Source organism: Borostomias antarcticus (genome assembly GCF_949987555.1).
Source record: "Borostomias antarcticus genome assembly, contig: scaffold_107, whole genome shotgun sequence".
Taxonomy (NCBI): domain Eukaryota; kingdom Metazoa; phylum Chordata; class Actinopteri; order Stomiiformes; family Stomiidae; genus Borostomias; species Borostomias antarcticus.
Window position 1 is genome coordinate 462643 of NW_028175663.1, and position 14717 is coordinate 477359.

Here is a 14717-nt window from a genome sequence, read left to right on the forward strand (position 1 = left end):
GCAATCAATCCTGACATATTGGTTACAGTAATGGTAAACCTGATTACCATTGTTCATCAGCCAGCTTAAGGAGCTCTGCTGCCATGTGGTAAGTCCGCGCAGCCATGTAATCAAGCCTTGATATCATTGCTTTCAAATCAAAGTGTCGGTTGAATCTATAGCAATATTCAGCAAGGTATCTTGGCAGATGCTTCGGGCTAATATTGTGGTAACTGCCTTGCAGAGAATTTTTAACGTTCCAGATCATGGCGTTGACCTCTGCTGTTATGTGGGTATCAGGCGTCGGCTATTACTGTGAATGCACCGAGGCCCTCACTGACAACACCGCAGGTATGATCACCTAGATGCTCTTGCGCTCAGAGTTCCAGCTCCTTTTTCTGGAAACTAGTGACCATGCTGAAACGCATATACAGAGGGTAGTTTTTCTCGTTGGTTTGCACTGCGGGAATAAATTGGTGTTGGTTTTCAGAACCTCTTCCCCGTTTGCCTCCATGTTTTTATCACTCCAGTAGGAATCATCCATGTGAACATGTCCATGCGTGGGCGGTTGTAATTACGTTCTCTCATTACCTGCATAAGGCTGTACTTCAAGCGCCAAACATACTTATAAGTGATTCTCAGATGTCTCGAGAGCTACAGCCCTATATGCCATTCTTGGTCTGAGTCATTAAAAACATGCCTAGAAACCAAGTGGTAAAGGGCAGTTTGCTAGCTTCCATAATGGTGCCACTGGGCAATGATGTCTGGTGACGGCAGCGGTTGCACTGATAGAGCTAACGGGTTTTTATGGTGCACTACTCCCGACAACAACACATAGGATATTCAAACCAATTCGGCCACTGCCATTTGAAAAACTGGTCACAGTATTGTTGCTCCTAGCTATATTGCCGCGAGAACTCCACAAGGCTCATGCCTTTCTGAAACTGAATTTTGTTCTTGTCCATGAAGCACCTTTTACTTTGAGAAAAAACAGTGCTGTAAGTCTAGACGAGAATTAGGATTAGGTTAGATGGTAATCAAGAAGTTCAATGGCGAACGGTGTCGAGTATGTTCGATTTGCGAAGTATTCTTCAACTGATCATTTACGCTTTCTATTACTGCCAGTGTATGTAACATCACTTTATCAAAGGCCTTTAGCTATTTTGGTTTCATATTTGCCTTGACTTGCGTTACTAGGTTCAGGCCTTTCTCCTGCTACCAAGCTACCAAGCTACCAAGCTACCAAGCTACCAAGCTACCAAGCTACCAAGCTACCAAGCTACCAAGCTACCAAGCTACCAAGCTACCAAGCTACCAAGCTACCAAGCTACCAAGCTACCAAGCTACCAAGCTACCAAGCTACCAAGCTACCAAGCTACCAAGCTACCAAGCTACCAAGCTACCAAGCTACCAAGCTACCAAGCTACCAAGCTACCAAGCTACCAAGCTACCAAGCTACCAAGCTACCAAGCTACCAAGCTACCAAGCTACCAAGCTACCAAGCTACCAAGCTACCAAGCTACCAAGCTACCAAGCTACCAAGCTACCAAGCTACCAAGCTACCAAGCTACCAAGCTACCAAGCTACCAAGCTACCAAGCTACCAAGCTACCAAGCTACCAAGCTACCAAGCTACCAAGCTACCAAGCTACCAAGCTACCAAACTACCAAACTACCAAACTACCAAACTACCAAACTACCAAACTACCAAACTACCAAACTACCAAACTACCAAACTACCAAACTACCAAACTACCAAACTACCAAACTACCAAACTACCAAACTACCAAACTACCAAACTACCAAACTAATAACTTCTCAGAGGCATAGCCCTTATCTCTATAAATACAACGAGTAAACTATTTGGTTATATCTGGTACTGGTTTACGGTCATCGGCGTTAGCCGTTGTCCGGCAAATGACAGAATTTTTCCAAGATGGTTAATGATAAGGTGTAACTTAAAACCAAACTTTCAACCTGTAGACGTTTTCCTCCGTTTAGCCTCTTTACTGAAGACCTTGTGGCTGTTGATCCTATGGTTGTTACAGACAACGATGGGCGTAGATTTAATGAATGACAGGCCGTTTGTTGCCCAATGACATGAGACTTTAGCTGCTTTTCACCACCACAATTAATATTTTCCTGAATACCACTGTCCAAACGGTAAAAGACATTGGGTGCGGTTCTTTTGATACGACAATGCAGCCGCTAAAGCATCATGGTTTTCTATATATCTGGTAACGAAAAAGAGACGGTTTTATGGTGGTATAACGTCGTCAAACCAATAACTCCATAATACCGTCTCTCGTGAACGCATCTCACGCCAATACCATCGATTATTCATTCTTCTCACCAGCTCGTGATTATTTGGGCGCTATCATTCAGCACCTTGAATCCACTATCCAACAATAGTATGGCACCATAGAGAGCTATATTCAGACTGAGGGCAACGAAGTGTTGCGCCTTCTACTCCAAGAGTATCTGGATAAGCAGCCCAATTATGAGCCGTAGCAATCATCGGGAACTGGTAGTGACGGTGAGCAGAGAAATCACGTCAGGAAAAATACCTCCAGACAACTGACTAGCTTGTTTAGTTCTGTCTTAGTCAGGCGTTAAAGTTATAACCAGAGGAAGCAATTCAGAGTGTTTCCGCTGGATGCTCAGTTAAACCTCAATACTGGCAAGTACTCTGATGACATGAGGGGGAAATTGTCAGAGATGTGATAGATCGCTCTTATGACCGAATGATTAAACTACATTGTGAGAGTTGCTTCGGTATGGTTGGGAAAAGACAGGCTATGTAACTGGTAGCGGATACGGCTCAACACTTTGAGTATTTTTACGAACAGCGCAAGGTTGGAATTGAGCAAATAGAATACCTGCAGATCCTAAGTTTTGATGGTAAGGGTTTGGTGATGCGTCCATAAGGGTTGAGGTAAGCAACTAGGAAGAACGCGCAAAAGAGTCAGCAAAAGCTGCAAACTAGGCTCAGTCCAAAAGAGAAGAAAGATCGCAAACGAATGGCACAGGTCGTTACCGGTATACGGTAAAACCAAATCCTCAAATAGCAGAATCTGTTATTGGCACGTATCGAAAGAGCGACAACGTTGTTAAATTACATTCTCCCTCTAGGAACTAAGAGAGTGTGGGCCAGTGTGAAAAGAGAGGAGTGAGCGCAAGGCGAGATCCAGAGCAGAAACGGCAGTTGGTTATTGTTATTGATGGGCACCATCATCAGCGGAAATTGATTACCGGGATTATGAAAAAGAATGGAGTTAAGGCAACCTTCATCATGGACTTCATCCATGTACTTGAATATCTGTGTAAAGCCGGTCACTGTTTACATAACAAGGGGAATGAGGCTATTGAAAGCTGGGTGGCAGAACGGTCATTAAAGATACTCAGTAGAAAATCTGCACAAGATGCAAGTGGAATCAGTTAAAGTGCGAGCAAGAGAGGTCTGACAAAGCTGTAGGTCATTGATAAGTGTGCAGGCAATCTTCAAAACACCGTCCCATGCTCTGCTATGACAAGGTGTGGATGCTGGCTATCCGATTGCCGTGGAGCTATTAAGGAAGCTTGCCGCCATGTGATCAATGACAGTATGGATCTAACCTAGGCAAAGTGAAATTTGCAAGAGGCAGAGGCTGTGTTGAAGCTACGCTCACTGGATTCAAGTGTAGATGGGCAGGTGTATTGGAACTTCCATAAGGAATGCTCTCGCCTTCGTAATCATGGAGAACTAATGAATGTGGCGTCGTAGCAAGGGTACCACTCCCGATTGCTTCCGTTGCCCGTAACTGCTACTCCTGACGACGACAGAATCAAACCAGCTGGTCAGTTGTTGGGAGGTATTTTTTCTGACATGATTTCTATGCTCACCGGCGCTACTAGGTACCGACGATTGCTGCGGCCCATCATTGGCCTGCTTATCCAGATACTCTTGGAGGAGAAGGCGAAACACTTCATTGCCTTAAGTCTGGGTGTAGCTCGCTATGGAGCCATGCTTTTGTTGGAGAGTGGATTCAAGGTGTTAAATGGTAGCGTCCAAATGATCACGAGCTGGAGAGGAGAATGAACAATCTATGGTATTGGTGTAGGATGCGTTCACAAGAAACGGTGTTATGGAGTTATTGGTTTGACGACGTTATATCACCATAAAACCGTCTCTTTTTCGTTATCTTATATATCGAAATCCTTGGTGTTTCAGCAGCTGCATTGTCGTATCAAAAGATACGTACCCAATGTAATTTACGACTTATTTCAACTCCAGAATTACCTCTATCTCAACTGGCACACCTTTTGGCAGCTCTTTTACGACAACCGCAGTACGGGCCGGGTAAGGATGTTTAAAGAACTCTGCCATAACCTCATTCACTTCCTCAAAGTTAGTCATATCAGTAAGGAAAATAGAAACTTTTGCAGCGTCATCCAAAGTACCACCTGCGGCCTTGGCAACTGCTTTAAGGTTTTCAAAACAAAGGCGTGTCTTGTCTTTAAAGCTTCCCTCTAGTAACTCCATAGTTTCCGGGACTAATGGTATTTGGGCTGAAATATAAACAGTAGTGCCAGATTTGACCGCTTGAGAATAGGTTCCAATTGCCTTTGGTGCCTTATCAGTATTAATCGTCTGTCTGTTACTCATCACATCACTCTCTTGAACCTGAACATCAGAAGCCTGCAGGAGTAAAGATTATCCTGAGGCTCTTGGAAAAACCGCAATGGGAGAGACTCGATACTAGGGTGTAAACATTATTTTTCAAGGATTAGAGGCAATATTTACTGGATAGTGGCTACTAACTAAAAAAGAATACCACTATCACCGTGTTTTATAAAAACGACCTTATGAGTCACGGCGTCGCCGAATGATGGAGTGGACACCCTTAATAACTCTTAGTCGTTTAATAATTTTTGCCAAATGAAGCCTATCGCGGACACTAAGAAGAAGCTGAACAATACTGCATCGAGAATCCTGTTCAACCATGCTGATCTTCTCAATATTTCCCTCCACTGCCGTGATTGTTGTGGCCATAGAAGCAATCATACCTCGATGGTGTTCTAGCTCGACGCTAAGCTCCACAGTAAACTCTCCGGAAACTTCTTTATCCCATTCAACTTCCAGAATTTTCTCTGGATTATGTCTAATCTCAGAAACATTTGGGCAGGTATCCGTGTGGATAACAATCCCCCGGCCAGAGCTGACATGGCCAACCACCGGATCCCCGGGGATAGGATAACAGCACTTACCAAAGCTGATAACCATTCCCTCAGAACCTCGAATAGACAACGGCTGTTCACTATTAGAAAGATCAAGCTGACTCTTGTTCTCCGGAAGACTACCTGGCTCAACTAGAATTTTTGCAACGATATAAGCCATACGATTACCAAGGCCAATATCTTCAAGCAGTTCATCAAGGTTATCCAGATTAAATATTGAAAGCTGCTTGCGAATAGTCTCTTCATTTATTTGATCCAAATTACTGTCAAAACTGACCAGAGCTTTACTCAGTAAACGTCGACCCAAGGCAATCGATTCATTTCTTTGCTGATGCTTGAGGAAGTGGCGGATATTTGATCGCGCTTTACCCGTAATAACAAAATTCAACCAAGCCGCATTCGGTCTTGCACCAGGGGCAGTGACAACCTCTACGGTTTGTCCGCTTTGCAATGGTTGACTGAGAGACGCTAAGCGTTTATTTATGCGACACGCAACACAGGTATTACCAACATCAGTGTGAACAGCGTATGCATAGTCAACAGGTGTCCCACCTTTGGGTAACTCAAAAATATGCCCCTTGGGTGTGAATACATATACTTCATCCGGGAAGAGATCGATTTTCACATTCTCTATAAATTCTATGGAGTCTCCTGCGTTCTTCTGCAGCTCAAGCACCCCTTTCAGCCATTGACGAGTTCTCGCATGGCTTCCAGACAGCGCTTCTTCACCAGACTTATAAAGCCAGTGGGCAGCAATGCCATTGTTGGCCATATCTTCCATCTCCTGAGTACGGATCTGGATTTCTATAGGCACTCCGTGCATACCAAACAGCGTTGTATGGAGCGACTGATAGCCATTGGCTTTAGGGATAGCAATGTAATCTTTAAAACGTCCAGGAATGGGCTTATAAAAATTATGGACGATGCCTAAGGCCCGATAACAGCTGTCGACCTTATCCACAATGATTCTGAACGCAAACATGTCCATGATGTCATCAAAGGACTTGCGTTGATTTTTCATTTTACTGTAAATGCTGTAGAGGTGCTTTTCCCTCCCAACAACACGACCTTTTAAGCTTTCTTCCTCAAGCCTAGTGGCAATAGCCTGCTGAACCTGCCCTACTAGATCTTTACGGTTACCACGGGCATTTCTCACCGCTTGGCTAATAAGCTTGGACCTCATTGGGTACATGGCAAAAAACCCCAAGTCTTCCAGCTCTGTTCTGAGGGTATGCATACCAAGACGGTTGGCAATAGGTACGTAAGTGTCCAGCGTTTCTTTGGCAATACGGCGGCGTTTATCAGGCCTGAGTACCCCTAGAGTTCGCATGTTATGGAGCCGATCAGCCAGCTTAACCAGAATGACCCGAATATCCTTGGCCATGGCCAGCGCCATTTTCTGGAAGTTTTCGGCCTGAGCCAGCGTTTTATTTTCAAAATGCATATGGGTCAGCTTACTGACCCCATCCACAAGATCTGCCACAACACTACCAAATTGCTCAGCAATATCCTGCTTTTCAATACCGGTATCTTCAATCACATCATGCAGCATGGCTGCCATCAGGCTCTGATGGTCCATATGCATATCAGCAAGAATGGAGGCTACTTCAAGGGGATGAATAATGTAAGGGTCGCCACTTCGGCGCGTTTGTCCGTCATGGGCCTGCTCAGCATAATAGTAGGCCCGACGAACTAGGTTGACCTGCTCGTGATTCAGATAGGACTTCAAGCGGCCGGCAAACTCATCGATGGTCAGCAAAGTCCGCTCCTTACGCGCAGCTCATCCATTGCACCTTCTTAATCTTCAAAAGACTCTTATCTTTAAGAAAGTCGAAGGTAAAACGCTTATTGTTCTACATCAGCCAGAAACATTGCTGCTTCGTCGTCATCAACCGTACGGTCATCAACAGAAAGAGCGGTAACCAGCCCTTCTGCAATCTCACGCAGAGCTACAACTGTTGCTTTATCATTTTCCCAATCAACCTTGGGGTCTTTTCCACCAATCGTTAATTGGCGGGCACGTTTCGAAGCAACCATAACCAGTTCAAATCGGTTGTCTACGTTATCCAGACAGTCTTCTACAGTTACTCGAGCCACATTTTACTCCATCAATTAGTACTAATGCCGATTTGCCGGACCATTTAGTGTACTTTACGACCAACAGGCAGACAAGCTCTAGCACGGTTAGTGTTTGCTCCATACAGACTGAGGATTATAGTATCCATAAGAATTTCCAAAGCAGATAAAAAAGACCTACCTTAAAATAAATTACCATTCGGCTAAAAGCTTGGAATAAATATTATGGTCAATACTTCTGATAGCCCTGAAAGTACAAAGAAAATCAACGATCTTCGCGGTGCAATGGCAAAGCATGGCATCGACGCTTGGATCATCCCAACTTCTGATGCACATAACAGTGAGTATGTTGCCAAACACTGGGAAGGTCGTGCTTGGCTGTCCGGATTTACCGGTTCTGCAGGCACGATTGTGGTAACAAAGGATAAAGCTGCCATGTGGACTGATGGTCGATATTTTATCCAAGCATCAGAGCAATTGGCTGGTTCAGAAATAATTTTGATGAAAGATGGCATGCCAGAGGTCCCAGCCATGGTAGACTGGGTTGGAAATGAGGTTAAAGAAAAAGGAGTGGTTGGTTTTGATGGTGCAGTTCTTAGCCTGAGTACTACAAGAGGCCTTGAGAAAAAGCTGGTAGATAAAGCCATTTCTTTGAAAGGGGACCATGATCTGCTGGAAGAGATTTGGGAAGATCGTCCAGAGTTGCCAGCTAACCCTGTATTCCTCCACGGAGTGATTTACGCTGGCAAAACCCTCTCAGAGAAAGTCTTTGAAGTACGGGAAATTCTCAATGAGAGGAAGGCAACAGAGCTTCTAATCACCTCACTGGATGATATTGCTTGGCTATTTAATCTCCGCGGGTCTGATATAGAGTGTAATCCAGTTTTTCTTGCCTATGCCATGATTGCTGAGGAGAGTATTACACTGTTCATAAATAAAAGCAGAATTGAAACAGATGCTCTGGTTGCACTTGGAAATGACGGTGTAGGGATAGCTGGATATCATGAAATTCTAGAGAGGTTATCAAACCTTCCAGACAGTACCAGCCTTATGCTGAACCCTGCCAGCACCAGTTATAAGCTTGCCTCTGATCTTCCTTCTTCCATTACTATGATTGAAGACCGGCTGCCCACTACAGAGCTGAAAGCTATCAAAAACAGTACCGAAATTGAACAGATGAAAGAGTGTCATCGTCGCGATGGTACTGCGATGGTTCGTTTTACCCACTGGCTTGAGAGCAATATCCCCACAGGAAAGCTAAATGAGGTCAATATTAACGAGCAGCTGTTTAAGTTCCGATCAGAATCAGAGTATTTCAAAGGGGTGAGTTTTCCTTCCATCGTTGGTTACGCCGGGCACGGTGCTATTTGCCACTACTGTGCAGATGCAGAATCCGCTTATAAAATTGAAAACAAAGGGTTGCTTCTAATCGATTCTGGTGCCCAGTACCAAGATGGCACCACTGATATCACTCGTACTTTTGCCTGTGGCGAGATGACCAGCGAAGAGATGAGGGACTACACCTTGGTTCTGAAGAGCCATATTGCTTTGGCTACCGCTAAATTCAAGGAAGGAACCCGCGGAATACAACTGGATGCCATTGCTAGGCAGTCATTATGGAGAGAAGGTATCGACTTTAATCACGGTACCGGTCATGGTGTTGGCTACTTCCTGAATGTGCATGAGGGTCCCCAGATCATTAGCCCAAAGTGGTTCGATGTCGCCCTCAAGCCAGGTATGCTAATTACCAACGAACCTGGCATTTATCGTGATAACAAACATGGGGTAAGGCTGGAAAATATCATGCTGGTTACTGAGGATATGGAGAATGAGTTTGGGAAATTCTTTAGGTTCATTACCATTACACTGGCCCCCTTTGATACTCGACCTCTAGTAAAAGAACTGATGTCAGATTCAGAGATTCAATGGTTAAATACATATCATGCAACTGTGAGAAAAGAGCTATCACAATCAATGCAGGAAGGGGATCTGAGATGGCTGAATGGAGCTACTGAGACTTTGTAAATTAACGTTGTTTTGACGCTATAATCACTAGCACTACATAGGCTTAAGCCTATTTGTACATATTCATATTACATACAAATAGTGATTTGAGTACTTAATTGGCTGGCAAAGGCTCAGAAGAAGCCAAGGTGCACTTTTTTTAAAACATCACTATGACTCAAGCCCTTAAAATCCAAGGGATATAGCCAAAATTGGAGCGTCTAATTCACGTTAAATTATCAATATCCTTTGTAGCGAGGCATATAACATATAAGGAGCTTCGAGCAGTTGACTGATATAGCTAGATTTGCTCTTTTATGAACTACCAGTGTCCCCTGCCAGCTTCAATTCTATGCTGTTCTGTTTCTTTTCACAAAACTGTATGAGCCCTTATACAGAACCATGTTTCTTTATTCTAGGAGGAATCCTTAAGGGCAATTTTTTGTGGGCTTTTTATACGACAGAGGAACCGTAATAACATCATTGGTTTAGATATATCCGGTAACGGAAAAGAGATGATTTTATGGTTATATACTGGCGTCAAACCAATAACTACCGTGAGTTAGGTACTTCAGTTTCTGCTACATCCCTTGGATTTTAAGTACTTTAGTCATAGTGATGTTTTTTTGAAAATGGCTCCATGGCTTCTTCGGAGCATTTGCCAGCCAATAAAGTACTTAAATCACTCTTTCCTGCAACATAGATATGTACAAAAGGCTGAATCCTATATAGTTCAATGGATTATCTCGTTTAGTTAACGTTAAAACCGTCTCTTTTTCGGTACCTCATATATCGTAGGCCATGATGTTTTAGTAGCTGCACTGTCGTATCAAAAGAGTTGAGCCAAACAGATAACAATATTTAGCAAGGGACCTTAGCAGATGCTTTTGGTTAATATTGTAGTAACTGGGTTTCAGAGAATTTTTGACGTTCTCTATTATGGTGTTGACCTACGTACACAACTCATTAGTCATTTATTCATGACCATCACCCGTCAACACTGCTGTGTGTAGGTGTCCGGCGTTGGCTATTTCTGTGAGTGCCCCGAGGCCATAACTGACAACACAGCGGGTATGATAACCGATATGCTTTTGCGCCCAGAGTTACAGCTCCTTTTCCCGGAAACTGGTGACCATGCTGAAACGCATATACAGCTGGTGGTTTTTCTCGTTGGTTTGCACGGCGGCGGCAACAAATGGGTGGTTGTTTTCAGAACTTCTTACCCGGTTGCCCCATGTTTTTCACCACCCCAGTAGGAATCATCCAACTGCACATGTCCCTGAGGGGGACGGCTGTCATCCAGTTTTTTCGTTACCTGCGTAAGTTTGTATTTTAAGCGCCAAGCAGCGTTATAAGAGATTCCATGCTGTATCTAAAGCTCCAAAGGTAATATGTCATTCTTGGTCTGAGTTATTAAAAACATGCCTAGAAACCAAGGGGTAAATGGCAGTTTGTCAGCTTTCAGAATGGTGCCACTGGTCCCTGCATGTCATTGGCTATATTACTGAAAGAACTCTACAAGGCTCATGCCTTTCTAAAACTGAATTTTGTTCTTGGCCATGACTCCCATCCTACTTAGAGTAAAACAACTGTCTTTAGTTTAGACGAGAAGAATACTTAGGTCAGATGGTCATAAGGGAACCATAAGCATGGAACACTGTGGTTTTATGACTGGCGGGAAGTGTTTATCCAATTACAGTACACGCGCTCCAGTGTAGTGACGTTGTTTGACACTGCCTTCAATATCCCTAAACTCAAGAGCCAGCCTGATTATTTTTGTAAGGTTTAGCATAACATAAGGTCGAGCCGTTGGCACTGCTAGCGATGCTTATACAGACCCAAACCAAAGAAGGGAATTAAGTAATAAGAGCGTATCTGAGGGTTGGGATATTTCTAAAGGATAGCAGTGACTATTTCAATTATACACTGGACGGATAGAGAATAGCCAAGAAGATAGACTTGATAAGATCATTTATCTTCCGGTACGTAGCCTTCAGTGGTGTCAATATCTTTACCGGAGAAATATTTATCCATCTGCTCCATTAGGTATTGACGAGCTTCAGGCTCTAGCAGATTAAGGTGTTTTTCGTTGATCAGGCGAGTTTGGTGAGACTGCCATTCGGTCCATGCTGCCTGAGACACATTTTCAAAGACCCACTGCCCTTTTGGACCTGGTAACGGTGGTACCATCAAGCCTTCAGCTTTTTTCTTAAGTTTTATACATTGAACCATTCTGGCCATGGTTTTCTCACTGCGTCAGTTAATGTCTATTGATTGTATATTAGCGATTAAATGCGCTTGATAGAAATTCCTTTTAGGAAGAGCAGCTGACTTCAAGCTTTTTGCTCCATTACGGAGGTTCTGCTACATCGTGCTCAAAGTTATGGTGCTCATCAAAATGGGTCCCAAGAACGGTCATCAGATTTTCTACTTCCTAGTAATTGCCTGCTTAGCCAGTTAGATGGCCTGTTGGGCAAGGTAGTTCCTGAGAATGGACTTGGGATTAACTCGCTTTATGCATCTGTGTCGATCTTCGTTATCCGTCAGGTCTCTTTTTATTCGTTGCCTGTAGCTATCCAACCATGCTGCTAACGATGGATGATCAACCAGTTGATGAAGTATTTGACTGGCATGGTCTGAAGTAAAGTTACAAAGTGTTCGAAATAATAATGTGTAGTCGCAACTACTTTCGTGTAATATCTTGGGAAATAGTGGATAAGATCTGGTTCCTCTTCTTCAACAAGTCCAAGTTTATCAATATCAGACAAGTATAGGTTTCACTATAAGGCTGAAGGTATTAATTAATGGCTGCCTGAATCAGTTCCCCATCATCAAACAGAGGAATAAGGGCCTGCCAGAGTCTACCGAGGTTCAGTAGCTGATGTTGGCTTGAGGCGTAGCGATCAGAATGGTCGGAGTGATTGCAGATATAATGCCAGTTGAAGTTATCAATAAAGCCGAAAGGTCCATAACGAAGGTGTCTCCAATGGTACTCATGTTATCGGTATTCATGACGCCATGGGCAACACCTAAAGCCTAGCATTGTGCGATCAATTACGTTGTACGACGGATAATTTGCAAATAGAATAGTTGATAACTACGACCACTGCCTTGCAGTGTTTCCATACTTGCAAGGGCATGAAAATGTTGTTCTATGGTGTAGTTTACCAACCCTTTCATGGTTTCGTATCGTTTGTGGTAAAAGGAATATTCAAGGTGGCCAAAGCTGATATGACTTCTGGCTAGTCTTAGCAGTGTAGAGTTTGCTTCGGTGGTTTTCCGGTAAACAGGGGTATCACTGGTCACCATACTCAGTGCACGGATGGTGGGAATGCCGAGGCGGGAAAGTGCTTCTGAGGCGAGAAATTCCCGTATACAGGAACTGAGCACAGCTTTACCATCACCGAATCTGTAGTATGGCGTCTGTTCTGCTTCTCTCAGGTGAAGATCTAACTTTTCCCCCATCAGCGTTAACCAGCTCTCCCAGCACTAGGGCTCGCCATCACCCAACTGAGGATTATAAGAGCTAAACTGATGTCCGGAATAAACCATGTAAAGAGGTTTTGAACTAGGCCATGAGCTGTTCTAGGAACAGATCATGGCCAGCTTTTCCCTGTTTTCTGCTGAGTCTTTCAGATTAAGAAGCTGTCTGGCTGATGCACTGTAGGCAACCAGTTTTGTGTTCTCCAAGGGAATTAGGTTCAGACTTGTATACAAAGTATACTGGCAAGCGCGAGTAGGTGTTGTCAAAGTTCTTGCGATCAAAGCTATTCATCCCTGCACTCAAAAATGCTTCAAAGTCGACTATATTACTTTGGTTACGAGATGTTCTACTTCTCTTACTTTCCAGAAAAGTAGAACGTCGAGTATTGTGGTAACTGCTTGTCAGAGAATTTTTGACGTTCCTGATCATGGTGTTGACCCACGTCAATAATTTATTAGCAGTTGATTTGTGGCTACTATCTGTTACCACTGCTGTATGCTGGTGCCCGGCAGCGGCTATTCCTGTGGATGCACCTAAGCTAACACTGGCAACACGGCAGGCATGACCACCAAGATGTTTTTGCACCCATAGATTCAGATCCCTTTCCGAGAAATTAGAGGCTAGGTGAAGAGCATATACAGCTGGTTGCTTTGCGCGGTGGTAACAAAGGGACGTTTGTTTTCGGAACACTTTTCCTATTCCCCGTTTGTCTCCATGTTTTTCATCACCACAGTAGGAATTATTAAACTGGACATGTCCCTGCAGGGGCCGGCTGTTATCACGTTCTTTCATTGCCTGCATAAGCTTGTGATTCGAGGGCCGAGCCGTACTATAACTGCTTTTCACCACCTCAATTGGTAGTTTCCTGAATCACACTGTTCAAACGGCAAAAGACATTTAGGGAAATCATGATACAGTCCTTACAGTACCAGACTAAGAATCTGGATCACCTTAGTTTGGTTGCCGTAACATACCTTGGCTAAAGATAGCTGAATAACGTGAGTTCTACGAGATAATCCCTTGCGTTACATAGGCTTAAGCCTTTTTGTACATATTCATATGACAGGGGAAGAGTGATTTGGGCATTTTTCAAAAAACATCACATGACTCAATCCCTTAGAAGCCAAGGGCTATAGCCAAAATTGAAGCGTTTAACTCACGTTTAACATATTGATGCACGCATAACCAATGACTCTGATGCACAGAATGTCACTATCGGACAGGCAGTTGTAGCAATATTATTAATGGTCTTGGTTTTATCGGTCAAACGTTGCATATGTGGCCAGAATTTTTCTAAAACAAGCCTGTTGATCGTCTGGTTGGAGAGGCATTAAGGCAGAACATCTAAACGATAAGATTCTTGGAGGGGCTCTTAATGATTTGTATGACGCTGTCGTCAGCTGGTTGTATCTGAACCTTGTCATCAAGGTCGTCAATTATCTGGAACTGCCATGCATGGTATTGAATCTGGATGGTGCTAGTCTGCATGTCGATGGTGATTACAACAGCAATGAAAACCAAGATGACTTGACCTACATCAATATCTGCCCGTGCTATAGCAGTGATAACTGTCATGACTTGAATCATGTGGTTTTGCAGTTAATTACAGAGAATCAGGCTGGTATTCCTGTATTCTTGGTTCCATGCAGCGGCAACATAAACGACAAAGCCTGCTTTAATGAGATCATCAAAAAACACTTAGCATGATTCAAATAGTCCCTGAATAATCGCTATCTGGTAGCGGTGCTGTATGTTGCCAAAACCATTCAGTTTCTATATCAGCAACAACAGTTGTTTATTTCGCTGGTTCCCCTGAATATTAAGGAGGCAAAGGAGTTGGGTGTGGTTCCCTTGCTACGACGTCACACTCATTAGTTATCCATGATTACGCATGCGAGATCACTCCTTATGGAAGTTCCAATACGCTTGTGAATATTCACTCAAATCTAGGGAGCGT

At 43.6% G+C, this 14717-nt stretch overlaps 1 protein-coding gene across 1 annotated transcript; it reads right to left on the minus strand.

Moving 5' to 3' along the window:
* Positions 1-1951: 1951 nt before the first annotated feature.
* On the minus strand, positions 1952-6781 carry LOC311329389 (guanosine-3',5'-bis(diphosphate) 3'-pyrophosphohydrolase-like; the record flags this gene model as incomplete). Its single annotated transcript, XM_084463242.1, has 4 exons — positions 1952-2012; positions 2859-2922; positions 5026-5253; positions 5704-6781. The coding sequence occupies 4 exons, from the start codon at positions 6779-6781 to the stop codon at positions 1952-1954; spliced, it is 1431 nt and encodes a 476-aa protein (XP_084319368.1).
* Positions 6782-14717: the final 7936 nt, after the last annotated feature.